Raw genomic sequence first — 14,022 nt, forward strand, 5'->3', positions numbered from 1 at the left:
AATGAAAACCTATTAAAGAGATAGATATTACCTGCAAGAGGATGCATGCCAGTATAAATTAACAAATAACCATACTGTAGTTCTTTTATTTTATGTAAAAGTGGACACCTCAAAATATTTATAAGAACTTGGAGAAAGATAAAGTGGAGAGATAAAGTACTAAGCAATCAGCTCCAACCTCATTTTCCTCTCTCCACCTGTGCTGCCCTGCTCTCTCTGCCAGTTTACTGTACCTACAAAGCCGTAAATTAACTAGTACATCTCTAATCTCATATTCGCTCTCACATCCACCTATAGCACCCCACCCCCTGGAATGCCCTCTTAAGACCAATCATAAATCCTTCCAACTTCCCACACTTTAAACATGCCCTTAAGACATATCTTCACGCAAGTCTACCACTCCTACACATTTTCCAACCTCTAATTTCCCTGTCTCTACTCCCCTCATCCTCTGTGTCTGACCAATCCCTAGAATGTAAGCTGTTATGAAGTATTTTCTCTGTTCTATTCTCTATATAATTATGTCATTTGAGCACTTGATTTTATTAGGTATATACACAGTTATGTACTTGTCTGTATTACTCTATCAATGCAAATTGTTGTACGTTTTACCCTAATATAAGGCAATACAGATCACTTTGTGGTGCCACATGAATAAGAAATAATATTAAAATTAAATAATATTAATACTAGTTCAACAAGAAGTTGTTCCTACCTGCTACAGAGAAAAAATTGCCAGAGACCCTTCCAAATAAACTTATTACTCAATCATTAGGTGCATAAGGGGGGGTAGACAATCTTGTTAAATGAGTGTAGTATCCTATCCTATACATATGTTTCTTATTAGGCAGTACCAGATAAATCTTGATAAATGCTTTTGTTACATATGGAAATTCGGCAGTCAACAAAAGAACATCTCTCGCAATAAATGACAGTAGTTCCTAAATGGACCTGTTTAAAACTAAAATCTGTAGGGACTAAAAAAGTTTTAGGACTTCAGGAAGATACACTGCATTAATACGCATATAACTGACAGTACTACCTTATTTTTGGGGTAAGGCTATTGATGTGTTACATGCATGTGGGAAGAGTCAAGGGGAAAAAAGCAAGTCTTACCCTGCTAAATGGCCAGATAACAAAATAACAATATTTGTTTCAAAATGCCAATAAGAAAACCATTGTTAAAGCTTTCAAACAAGTATTCATCCTGACAATTTGTGATCTTTGACATTAGACATATGATTCAACGTGCTGGGCCCCACTTGTATACTGGTTAATATACATTGGTGGTTGGTTGTGTATGACAGAAAACAATGACAAATCTAGCTCAGGTTGTTACAGGTACCTACTATTACTTGTAATTTAAAAAGTAGAGCAATCTCCTGTTGCAAAGTCAAAATCATGAAGTATGATTTGTACTTACATTTGATAACTGATAATAGGCAGGACCCAGAGTACTGTCCATGGGAGGTGGAAGTTGTCTGACCAGGGAGCCATCCTCAGTTTCTTCATAACCAAATGCTTGAGCTGGCACGGGTATGGATGGTGCAACAGTCTTCTGCTGCTTTTTAGCCTTGCTCTGTACTCTCTGTATAGATAATAACAGTGACTTTACTTCCAGTATATTTAAGTACAACAAAGTCTATGACCTTACCCCATCAAGACCTGAGTCCTTTTATGAGCAGGTCATGTGCCAATGCAATGACAAATACCTATTCTATCAGATTCTGTTCATTGTGACATCATCACATAGTCTATGATGTCAGCAGCTAATGCCAGAATGGTAGAAACTGAAAGAGTTTAAGCCGTATAACTACAAATGTGAAACATGCCTGTTTATAAAAATTAACCTCTGCCAGTACAAAAGTTATTTGTTAAATAGGATATTTTATTCACGTTAGTAGTTTTAAAAATGGTTTATAGATAAAGAAAATGATTGGACAATTAATCTAGATTATCAATGTAAACCTGCAAAAAATATATATAATGAAAATAAAAACTCATTGCCACATGTACGTGATAATGTATACAGTATAGTCAACCAAAAATCAATATCTATGACCAATATTTAGATTATTAATAGGTGCACACAGACTTCTGTTCTACACATGTATTAATTACTAAATAATTACTGTACTACAGGTTGTTTTCTTACAACTTCCTTTTGCTCTTAAAATATATGTTTAAAGGAACACTGTCTATTCAAAAAGTACTGTATGTTTTTGCTTCATGGCTGAAATATGCTAGAATAATATTGAGAATCAGCTACTACTTAAGACAAATTTCAGTATGTACAGGAAGCTTAAGCACCCTACACACTGGGCGATGGTGACGGGCGATATGACTGATTTCACTCTGAAATGAGCAATATATCATTCATATAGTATAGTATGGAGGACCAACGAAGAACGATGTGCATCCCCGCGGTCGTTCATCGTTGGTTTCCCGTCGTTTTGCAATGCAAAACAATTTGGACGATAACGATCATCATTCAGATTGTTCATCGTCCAAATTGCCGCCTTTACCCAGTGTGTACTCTTATATACACAATTTTTATGACAACACTGAACACAATATTATGTGTTTTCTGCTGCTTTGGCCCTAAAACTTACAATTTACCTACTCTGCTCAAAGCAATGTTAACTGAAAATAAAAGTTTTTTTATCGGTTATTAATTACACTTATACAAACATCTAGAATGTTAAGTTGTTTACCCACTAGCTCATTGCTAAACAAATTACCTATATATTAATTATTAATGAATTCTTCATTTTTAAATGTAATGCAATTACACAGTCAGGTTTAAACACTTGTGGGGCAGTTTAATCCAAAGTCACGGCACTGAGGGGGACATATACTAAGCAGTGATAAGGGTGGAGAAGTGAGCCAGTGGAGAAGTTGCCCATGGCAACCAATCAGCTGCTCTATACACTTTTATAGTATGCAAATTCTAAATGTTACGTCAATGCTGATTGGTTGCCAATGGCAATTTTTCCACTCGCTCACTTCTCCACTTTTATCACTGCTTAGTACATGTCCCCCTCAATCTTGATATCTAGTAAGGTGGCTTATTTTCTTTCGAGGGCATTGGACCCATCTCATACCATAGTATAATACTTTACATTTTGAGACTTTGAAGAGGTCTTCTTTATTCCATCCATATCTACTCCAACCTGCAGGTCGTATGTACCAGGTCCAGGGAGAGAAGATGCAGACTCTGGAAAACGCTTCTCTTTGTTCTGGATAGTTTGTCCTCCTTTCACTTTTTCCTACAAACATATCACCCAAACAGTGGTAGTGTAATACAGACATAACAAAACATCTCACGCTACCGACAGTATAACGACTGCACAGCAGCATCCAAAGAGTAACATTATCGTAATAGTAAATGACAGGCTGCACCCAAGCTTGTAATTGTTAAAATAAATATGTTATTGGTGATAATATAGTCAATATAATATTACAGAGCACTTCCTACCAGCCTAATTGTCTCATTTGTAAATGTGACAAGGTTCAAGGAGCACAGTAAATGTAAAAATGTTCTCCTCTTATAGCATGTAATACAATACTATAACTAGGCTCCATATACTAGCATGGAAAACTGAATTATCATATTAACCTGGGAAACACTCACATTTACCACCACAAGAGATTAGAGATGAGCGCCGGAAATTTTTCGGGTTTTGGTTTTGGGTTCGGTTCCGCGGCCGTGTTTTGGGTTCGACCGCGTTTTGTCAAAACCTCACCGATTTTTTTTTGTCGGATTCGGGTGTGTTTTGGATTCGGGTGTTTTTTTCAAAAAACCCTAAAAAACTGCTTAAATCATAGAATTTGGGGGTCATTTTGATCCCAAAGTATTATTAACCTCAAAAACCATAATTTACACTCATTTTCAGTCTATTCTGAATACCTCACACCTCACAATATTATTTTTAGTCCTAAAATTTGCACCGAGGTCGCTGTGTGAGTAAGATAAGCGACCCTAGTGGCCGACACAAACACCGGGCCCATCTAGGAGTGGCACTGCAGTGTCACGCAGGATGTCCCTTCCAAAAAACCCTCCCCAAACAGCACATGACGCAAAGAAAAAAAGAGGCGCAATGAGGTAGCTGACTGTGTGAGTAAGATAAGCGACCCTAGTGGCCGACACAAACACCGGGCCCATCTAGGAGTGGCACTGCAGTGTCACGCAGGATGTCCCTTCCAAAAAACCCTCCCCAAACAGCACATGACGCAAAGAAAAAAAGAGGCGCAATGAGGTAGCTGACTGTGTGAGTAAGATAAGCGACCCTAGTGGCCGACACAAACACCGGGCCCATCTAGGAGTGGCACTGCAGTGTCACGCAGGATGTCCCTTCCAAAAAACCCTCCCCAAACAGCACATGACGCAAAGAAAAAAAGAGGCGCAATGAGGTAGCTGACTGTGTGAGTAAGATAAGCGACCCTAGTGGCCGACACAAACACCGGGCCCATCTAGGAGTGGCACTGCAGTGTCACGCAGGATGTCCCTTCCAAAAAACCCTCCCCAAACAGCACATGACGCAAAGAAAAAAAGAGGCGCAATGAGGTAGCTGACTGTGTGAGTAAGATAAGCGACCCTAGTGGCCGACACAAACACCGGGCCCATCTAGGAGTGGCACTGCAGTGTCACGCAGGATGTCCCTTCCAAAAAACCCTCCCCAAACAGCACATGACGCAAAGAAAAAAAGAGGCGCAATGAGGTAGCTGACTGTGTGAGTAAGATAAGCGACCCTAGTGGCCGACACAAACACCGGGCCCATCTAGGAGTGGCACTGCAGTGTCACGCAGGATGTGCCTTCCAAAAAACCCTCCCCAAACAGCACATGACGCAAAGAAAAAAAGAGGCGCAATGAGGTAGCTGACTGTGTGAGTAAGATAAGCGACCCTAGTGGCCGACACAAACACCGGGCCCATCTAGGAGTGGCACTGCAGTGTCACGCAGGATGGCCCTTCCAAAAAACCCTCTCCAAACAGCACATGACGCAAAGAAAAATAAAAGAAAAAAGAGGTGCAAGATGGAATTGTCCTTGGGCCCTCCCACCCACCCTTATGTTGTATAAACAGGACATGCACACTTTAACCAACCCATCATTTCAGTGACAGGGTCTGCCACACGACTGTGACTGATATGACGGGTTGGTTTGGACCCCCCCCAAAAAAGAAGCAATTAATCTCTCCTTGCACAAACTGGCTCTACAGAGGCAAGATGTCCACCTCATCATCATCCTCCGATATATCACCGTGTACATCCCCCTCCTCACAGATTATCAATTCGTCCCCACTGGAATCCACCATCTCAGCTCCCTGTGTACTTTGTGGAGGCAATTGCTGCTGGTCAATGTCTCCGCGGAGGAATTGATTATAATTCATTTTAATGAACATCATCTTCTCCACATTTTCTGGATGTAACCTCGTACGCCGATTGCTGACAAGGTGAGCGGCGGCACTAAACACTCTTTCGGAGTACACACTTGTGGGAGGGCAACTTAGGTAGAATAAAGCCAGTTTGTGCAAGGGCCTCCAAATTGCCTCTTTTTCCTGCCAGTATAAGTACGGACTGTGTGACGTGCCTACTTGGATGCGGTCACTCATATAATCCTCCACCATTCTTTCAATGTTGAGAGAATCATATGCAGTGACAGTAGACGACATGTCCGTAATCGTTGTCAGGTCCTTCAGTCCGGACCAGATGTCAGCATCAGCAGTCGCTCCAGACTGCCCTGCATCACCGCCAGCGGGTGGGCTCGGAATTCTGAGCCTTTTCCTCGCACCCCCAGTTGCGGGAGAATGTGAAGGAGGAGATGTTGACAGGTCGCGTTCCGCTTGACTTGACAATTTTCTCACCAGCAGGTCTTTCAACCCCAGCAGACTTGTGTCTGCCGGAAAGAGAGATCCAAGGTAGGTTTTAAATCTAGGATCGAGCACGGTGGCCAAAATGTAGTGCTCTGATTTCAACAGATTGACCACCCGTGAATCCTTGTTAAGCGAATTAAGGGCTCCATCCACAAGTCCCACATGCCTAGCGGAATCGCTCCGTGTTAGCTCCTCCTTCAATGTCTCCAGCTTCTTCTGCAAAAGCCTGATGAGGGGAATGACCTGACTCAGGCTGGCAGTGTCTGAACTGACTTCACGTGTGGCAAGTTCAAAGGGCATCAGAACCTTGCACAACGTTGAAATCATTCTCCACTGCACTTGAGACAGGTGCATTCCACCTCCTATATCGTGCTCAATTGTATAGGCTTGAATGGCCTTTTGCTGCTCCTCCAACCTCTGAAGCATATAGAGGGTTGAATTCCACCTCGTTACCACTTCTTGCTTCAGATGATGGCAGGGCAGGTTCAGTAGTTTTTGGTGGTGCTCCAGTCTTCTGTACGTGGTGCCTGTACGCCGAAAGTGTCCCGCAATTCTTCTGGCCACCGACAGCATCTCTTGCACGCCCCTGACGTTTTTTAAAAAATTCTGCACCACCAAATTCAAGGTATGTGCAAAACATGGGACGTGCTGGAATTTGCCCATATTTAATGCACACACAATATTGCTGGCGTTGTCCGATGCCACAAATCCACAGGAGAGTCCAATTGGGGTAAGCCATTCCGCGATGATCTTCCTCAGTTGCCGTAAGAGGTTTTCAGCTGTGTGCGTATTCTGGAAAGCGGTGATACAAAGCGTAGCCTGCCTAGGAAAGAGTTGGCGTTTGCGAGATGCTGCTACTGGTGTCGCCGCTGCTGTTCTTGCGGCGGGAGTCCATACATCTACCCAGTGGGCTGTCACAGTCATATAGTCCTGACCCTGCCCTGCTCCACTTGTCCACATGTCCGTGGTTAAGTGGACATTGGGTACAACTGCATTTTTTAGGACACTGGTGAGTCTTTTTCTGACGTCCGTGTACATTCTCGGTATCGCCTGCCTAGAGAAGTGGAACCTAGATGGTATTTGGTAACGGGGGCACACTGCCTCAATAAATTGTCTAGTTCCCTGTGAACTAACGGCGGATACCGGACGCACGTCTAACACCAACATAGTTGTCAAGGCCTCAGTTATCCGCTTTGCAGCAGGATGACTGCTGTGATATTTCATCTTCCTCGCAAAGGACTGTTGGACAGTCAATTGCTTACTGGAAGTAGTACAAGTGGGCTTACGACTTCCCCTCTGGGATGACCATCGACTCCCAGCAGCAACAACAGCAGCGCCAGCAGCAGTAGGCGTTACATGCAAGGATGCATCGGAGGAATCCCAGGCAGGAGAGGACTCGTCAGAATTGCCAGTGACATGGCCTGCAGGACTATTGGCATTCCTGGGGAAGGAGGAAATTGACTCTGAGGGAGTTGGTGGGGTGGTTTGCGTGAGCTTGGTTACAAGAGGAAGGGATTTACTGGTCAGTGGACTGCTTCCGCTGTCGGCCAAAGTTTTTGAACTTGTCACTGACTTATTATGAATGCGCTGCAGGTGACGTATAAGGGAGGATGTTCCGAGGTGGTTACGTCCTTACCCCTACTTATTACAGCTTTACAAAGGGAACACACGGCTTGACAAATGTTGTCCGCATTTCTGGTGAAATACTTCCACACCGAAGAGCTGATTTTTTTGGTATTTTCACCAGGCATGTCAACGGCCATATTCCTCCCACGGACAACAGGTGTCTCCCCGGGTGCCTGACTTAAACAAACCACCTCACCATCAGAATCCTCCTTGTCAATTTCCTCCCCAGCGCCAGCAACACCCATATCCTCCTCATCCTGGTGTACTTCAACACTGACATCTTCAATCTGACTATCAGGAACTGGACTGCGGGTGCTCCTTCCAGCACTTGCAGGGGGCGTGCAAATGGTGGAAGGCGCATGCCCTTCACGTCCAGTGTTGGGAAGGTCAGGCATCGCAACCGACACAATTGGACTCTCCTTGTGGATTTGGGATTTCGAAGAACGCACAGTTCTTTGCGGTGCTTTTGCCAGCTTGAGTCTTTTCAGTTTTCTAGCGAGAGGCTGAGTGCTTCCATCCTCATGTGAAGCTGAACCACTAGCCATGAACATAGGCCAGGGCCTCAGCCGTTCCTTGCCACTCCGTGTGGTAAATGGCATATTGGCAAGTTTACGCTTCTCCTCCGACAATTTTATTTTAGGTTTTGGAGTCCTTTTTTTACTGATATTTGGTGTTTTGGATTTGACATGCTCTGTACTATGCCATTGGGCATCGGCCTTGGCAGACGACGTTGCTGGCATTTCATCGTCTCGGCCATGACTAGTGGCAGCAGCTTCAGCACGAGGTGGAAGTGGATCTTGATCTTTCCCTAATTTTGGAACCTCAACATTTTTGTTCTCCATATTTTAATAGGCACAACTAAAAGGCACCTCAGGTAAACAATGGAGATGGATGGATACTAGTATACAATTATGGATGGACTGCCGAGTGCCGACACAGAGGTAGCTACAGCCGTGGACTATTGTACTGTACTGTGTCTGCTGCTAATATAGACTGGATGATAATGAGATGTAGTATGTATGTATAAAGAAGAAAGAAAAAAAAACCACGGGTAGGTGGTATACAATTATGGACGGACTGCCGAGTGCCGACACAGAGGTAGCTACAGCCGTGGACTACCGTACTGTGTCTGCTGCTAATATAGACTGGTTGATAAAGAGATGTAGTATGTATGTATAAAGAAGAAAGAAAAAAAAACCACGGGTAGGTGGTATACAATTATGGATGGACTGCCGAGTGCCGACACAGAGGTAGCTACAGCCGTGGACTACCGTACTGTACTGTGTCTGCTGCTAATATAGACTGGATGATAATGAGATGTAGTATGTATAAAGAAGAAAGAAAAAAAAACCACGGGTAGGTGGTATACAATTATGGATGGACTGCCGAGTGCCGACACAGAGGTAGCTACAGCCGTGGACTACCGTACTGTGTCTGCTGCTAATATAGACTGGTTGATAAAGAGATGTAGTATGTATGTATAAAGAAGAAAGAAAAAAAAACCACGGGTAGGTGGTATACAATTATGGACGGACTGCCGAGTGCCGACACAGAGGTAGCTACAGCCGTGGACTACCGTACTGTGTCTGCTGCTAATATAGACTGGTTGATAAAGAGATGTAGTATGTATGTATAAAGAAGAAAGAAAAAAAAACCACGGGTAGGTGGTATACAATTATGGATGGACTGCCGAGTGCCGACACAGAGGTAGCTACAGCCGTGGACTACCGTACTGTGTCTGCTGCTAATATAGACTGGTTGATAAAGAGATGTAGTATGTATGTATAAAGAAGAAAGAAAAAAAAACCACGGGTAGGTGGTATACAATTATGGATGGACTGCCGAGTGCCGACACAGAGGTAGCTACAGCCGTGGACTACCGTACTGTACTGTTTCTGCTGCTAATATAGACTGGATGATAATGAGATGTAGTATGTATAAAGAAGAAAGAAAAAAAAAACACGGGTAGGTGGTATACAATTATGGATGGACTGCCGAGTGCCGACACAGAGGTAGCTACAGCCGTGGACTACCGTACTGTGTCTGCTGCTAATATAGACTGGTTGATAATGAGATGTAGTATGTATAAAGAAGAAAGAAAAAAAAAACCACGGGTAGGTGGTATACAATTATGGACGGACTGCCGAGTGCCGACACAGAGGTAGCTACAGCCGTGGACTACCGTACTGTACTGTGTCTGCTGCTAATATAGACTGGATGATAATGAGATGTAGTATGTATAAAGAAGAAAGAAAGAAAAAAAACACGGGTAGGTGGTATACAATTATGGATGGACTGCCGAGTGCCGACACAGAGGTAGCTACAGCCGTGAACTACCGTACTGTGTCTGCTGCGACTGGATGATAAATAATGATATAAAAAATATATATATATCACTACTGCAGCCGGACAGGTATATATTATATAATGACGGACCTGCTGGACACTGTCTGTCAGCAGAATGAGTTTTTTATTTTATAGAATAAAAAAACACCACACAAGTCACACGACGTGTGTTTAACTTTTACAGGCAGACATTCACAATACAATATAGTATACTATATACTGGTGGTCAGGTCACTGGTCAGTCACACTGGCAGTGGCACTCCTGCAGAAAAAAAGTGTGCACTGTTTAATTTTAATATGTACTCCTGGCTCCTGCTATAACCTAACTGCTCCCCAGTCTACCCCACAATTAAGCTGTGTGAGCACAGTCAGATATTATACATAGATGATGCAGCAGCACACTGGGCTGAGCACAGATATGGTATGTGACTGAGTCACTGTGTATCGTTTTTTCAGGCAGAGAACGGATTATATTAAATAATATAAAACTGCACTGGTGGTCACTGGTCAGTCACTAGTATAACTAACTAATACTATCAGCAAAATTCTGCACTCTCTGTCTGAGTACTCCTCCTAAGCTCCAGTAAATGAAGTGTCACTGTCTCACTCTGTCACTAGTATAACTAACTAATACTATCAGCAAAATTCTGCACTCTCTGTCTGAGTACTCCTCCTAAGCTCCAGTAAATGAAGTGTCACTGTCTCACTCTCACTCTCCTATCTATTTCTTCTCTAAACGGAGAGGACGCCAGCCACGTCCTCTCACTATCAATCTCAATGCACGTGTAAAATGGCGGCGACGCGCGGCTCCTTATATAGAATCCGAGTCTCGCGATAGAATCCGAGCCTCGCGAGAATCCGACAGCGTCATGATGACGTTCGGGCGCGCTCGGGTTAACCGAGCAAGGCGGGAAGATCCGAGTCGCTCGGATCCGTGTAAAAAAAGCTGAAGTTCGGGCGGGTTCGGATTCCGAGGAACCGAACCCGCTCATCTCTACAAGAGATATGTACTGTAAAATATGCCACTGCTGTAATCTTGGTGTCTAATCATACAGTATGTTAAACAACTGGGTGGAGAAAGTGATTTTCAACCCTTTTATCTTTGGTAAACACTTAAATAATTAAGTTTAAGTATTTTTATTTTATTGAACCTGTGACAATGAGGGTTATCTACAAAGTAATGCACAGATGCACCTAAATATCCACCAAGGGTGTAACTAGGAATAAAAGGGACATTTTAACAGCAACATTTAAAAAAAGCTACACCCCCCTCTTCACGCCTCAAATCCCTGTGAGGTAAGGTAAGCTAGGATCATGTGTGTACACAAGTGCCCAGGCTAATGGCTTTGGACAGCTGTTTTTATTACCCTATGCAACTCTACTGTATGTTCTGGACACGTAAATACTGACTTGTTCTGTGAATGCTGTTGACAACGTTCAGGGAAAGCCATGTTATGTCAGAAATGTAGCACTTATGCTATTTGTTATATGCTGAAAAACACAGCATATAAAAACACAGCATATAAGTGCTGCTTAGGGCTAAAACACACGAGCCGGCATTTGCCGGCTGGGAAAAAGCCAGATGGCTTTTTCCCGTGCCGGCATTGTAATGAACAGTGAGAGGCTACAGGGCCTTTCACACTGCACGGCCCCGGCCCGGCTGCCGGGTTGCAGCCGGAACTATCCACTGGAAGGTCCGGCTGCCGGGACGGCGCCGGGCCGTCTTTGCAGCCAGTAAACTGTGTGTGTGAAGGGGAGCTTTCACACACAACGGTTTTTTCCCGAGCCGTGTCTAATGCTGCGCACAGCATCCCACACGGCTCAAAGCCGTCCTGTGTGAGCGACTCTGCCGGTTTCTCCCGGATGGCAAAAAGCCGGACAAAGTTTGTCCGGCTTTTTGCCATCCGGGAGAAACCGGCCAGTGTGTTACAGCCCTCTGACTAATATACATTGGGCCAAATGTAATAGAGTGAGAGTTTCAGAAAGTAAGAGATTTGGTAAGGTTTTTCAGGTTTTGTTTTGTTTTTTAAAGTGGCAATCATTTACACTGCAAAACCAAGTTGATCTTGCAGTGTAAATGATTGCCACTTTAAAAAAAACTGCAAAACCTTACCAAATCTCTCACTTTCTGAAACTCTCACTCTATTACATTTGGCCCTTGCAATCAGTTGACTGAATCTGGCATTCGGCCAAATAGCATCATTAGCTGCTAGGCATGGGTGGAGCTATAGTGGGAACAGGGGGTGCCATTGCTATGGACCCCAGAGGCTAAGGGAGTGTCCGACCTCAGATCATATAGTTAGCCAGCTAATTCTGGGAACTTGGTAGATAAGGGGTACAAACAACAAATGTGTCAATCATTACATCTAGCAAATGGTTAGTTTCAGTTTCATCACTGCAAATACGTCTCACCCATAAAAACTATGAAAAGGGTAAACCCATTTGTACAGGCATAGGATGGTGATTTTTAGATAGCAGCAACTTGTTACTATCTGTAGGTTTCACAAAAAGGATGTAATGATTAACAAATTTGTTGCAAGAGGTTATGATAGAGAGGTCCTTAATGATACCAAATTAAAAGTGTTGTTCATCCCCTGAGCTCAAACGTTGAAATATAAAACTAAAAAATATACAGCCAACTAAATCATTTAACCATATCGCTACAATGTAGCCAGCAATAAGGTTAGAAAAGCAATAAATACTTACTCGCCCATCATTTCCACTGATAAGGACTTGGTAGGTCTCAAAGACAAACATATTATGCCATGTTATTCAAGAGGGAAAAACCATCTGTGATTTTGTGCTAGACACAGATGTTACTAGTTTTCGAAAAACTACTGCCAGCAAGTTTTTAGGCCAACCAAAACTTGGCTGTTTGAAGTGCACAGGGTGCATCACCTGTGGTTACACGCTCACGTGTGACTCCATAAAAAATCCTTGGTTAAATAAAAGTTTTAAAATACGGCATCGACTCTCTTGTACCTCTCAATTTGTCATCTATGTTCTTATTTGTCCAGGCAGAAAATACTATATTGGCAAAATAGAATGCTAATTTAAAATCAGAATGGGCCAACATTGGTATGGCATCACGGAGGTAAGTTTATCTGGCAAAAGTGAACAACCAGTAGCACACCATTTTGCGCTTCATTCACCTGTGTCAACCGGTCTAAAAACTACTTTTACAGTGTTGGCTAAATGGATTTTTTTATTTGCTCATATGATTTTAATGAAAATAGTGGTTTCAATTGCTTCCGCTAACAGCCTTTTAGTTCAGCAGTGTTTTACAATACGTGTGTATCCGCATATCTGCAGTGAATTCTGATGTTATAATATGTACAGTATCTTTGTCTTAGTTATATGCATCAGCTATGATTGTTACTTTGTCCTACGTATTGCTCAGGACACTGTTTGTATCCATACTATATTGTTTATGGCATTTGTAACATTTAGATGTTGCCTTAGTGACAGGCACACTTGGTGATGTCACTGGTGAGTGCGCAGCAATCCGGAAGAGACGCTGCCATTGCAGACATCGTTGTGAGGGGGAGCATATAAATGGGGATTGCTTTTTTGCATATTTGTAGCCCTGATGAAAATGCTGGTACATTGAAACGTTGGCATTACACAGGCTTGTGTGGTCACCTTATTTTTCCGAGTGATGCAGTATACGTGTGTGTGTGTGTGTGTGTGTGTGTGTGTGTGTGTGTGTGTGTGTGTGTGTGTGTGTGTGTGTGTGTGTATATATATATATATATATATATATATATTTACACATACATACACACACACACACACATACAGGTGGAGCCTCGCTCATCTAGCATTCTCTTGTGCGCCTAGGTGCACCAAGGTTTATTAGCATAAGCCTTTCATCTATTATTCTCAGCTGCAATACAATACAGAGAGAACAATACAGCAGGGGAGTAAGTCATTACAGCAAGGGTTTAAATCCGACAGCACTGGCTTAATAAATCCTATTCAAGGGATAGATGAGCAGGGCTCCATCTGTGTATATATATATATATATATATATATATATATATATATATATATATATATACACACACACACACACACACAAAATACCATGCATTAGTCTTAGACAGGTGTGGAAAAAATGTTGGACTGTAAGAATGCTTTAAACAAATAGAAGTGTTAATAATTTATTTTTTTATC

At 42.8% G+C, this 14,022-nt stretch overlaps 1 protein-coding gene across 3 annotated transcripts in view; it reads right to left on the minus strand.

Moving 5' to 3' along the window:
- Positions 1 to 14,022, minus strand: part of STPG2 (sperm tail PG-rich repeat containing 2) — a 1,528,785-nt gene that overhangs the window by 1,480,435 nt on the left and 34,328 nt on the right. For 2 of the 3 annotated variants that reach the window (XM_063917565.1, XM_063917572.1), the window contains exons 4-5: positions 3,105 to 3,269; positions 1,424 to 1,588 (exon numbers count right to left, since the gene is read on the minus strand). In XM_063917565.1, the coding sequence (XP_063773635.1) occupies positions 1,424 to 1,588; positions 3,105 to 3,269 (330 nt within the window). The remainder of the gene's footprint in view (positions 1 to 1,423; positions 1,589 to 3,104; positions 3,270 to 14,022) is intronic. The other variant, XM_063917581.1, reaches the window with a different exon arrangement.

This window comes from Pseudophryne corroboree, chromosome 1, assembly GCF_028390025.1.
Source record: "Pseudophryne corroboree isolate aPseCor3 chromosome 1, aPseCor3.hap2, whole genome shotgun sequence".
Taxonomy (NCBI): Eukaryota; Metazoa; Chordata; class Amphibia; order Anura; family Myobatrachidae; genus Pseudophryne; species Pseudophryne corroboree.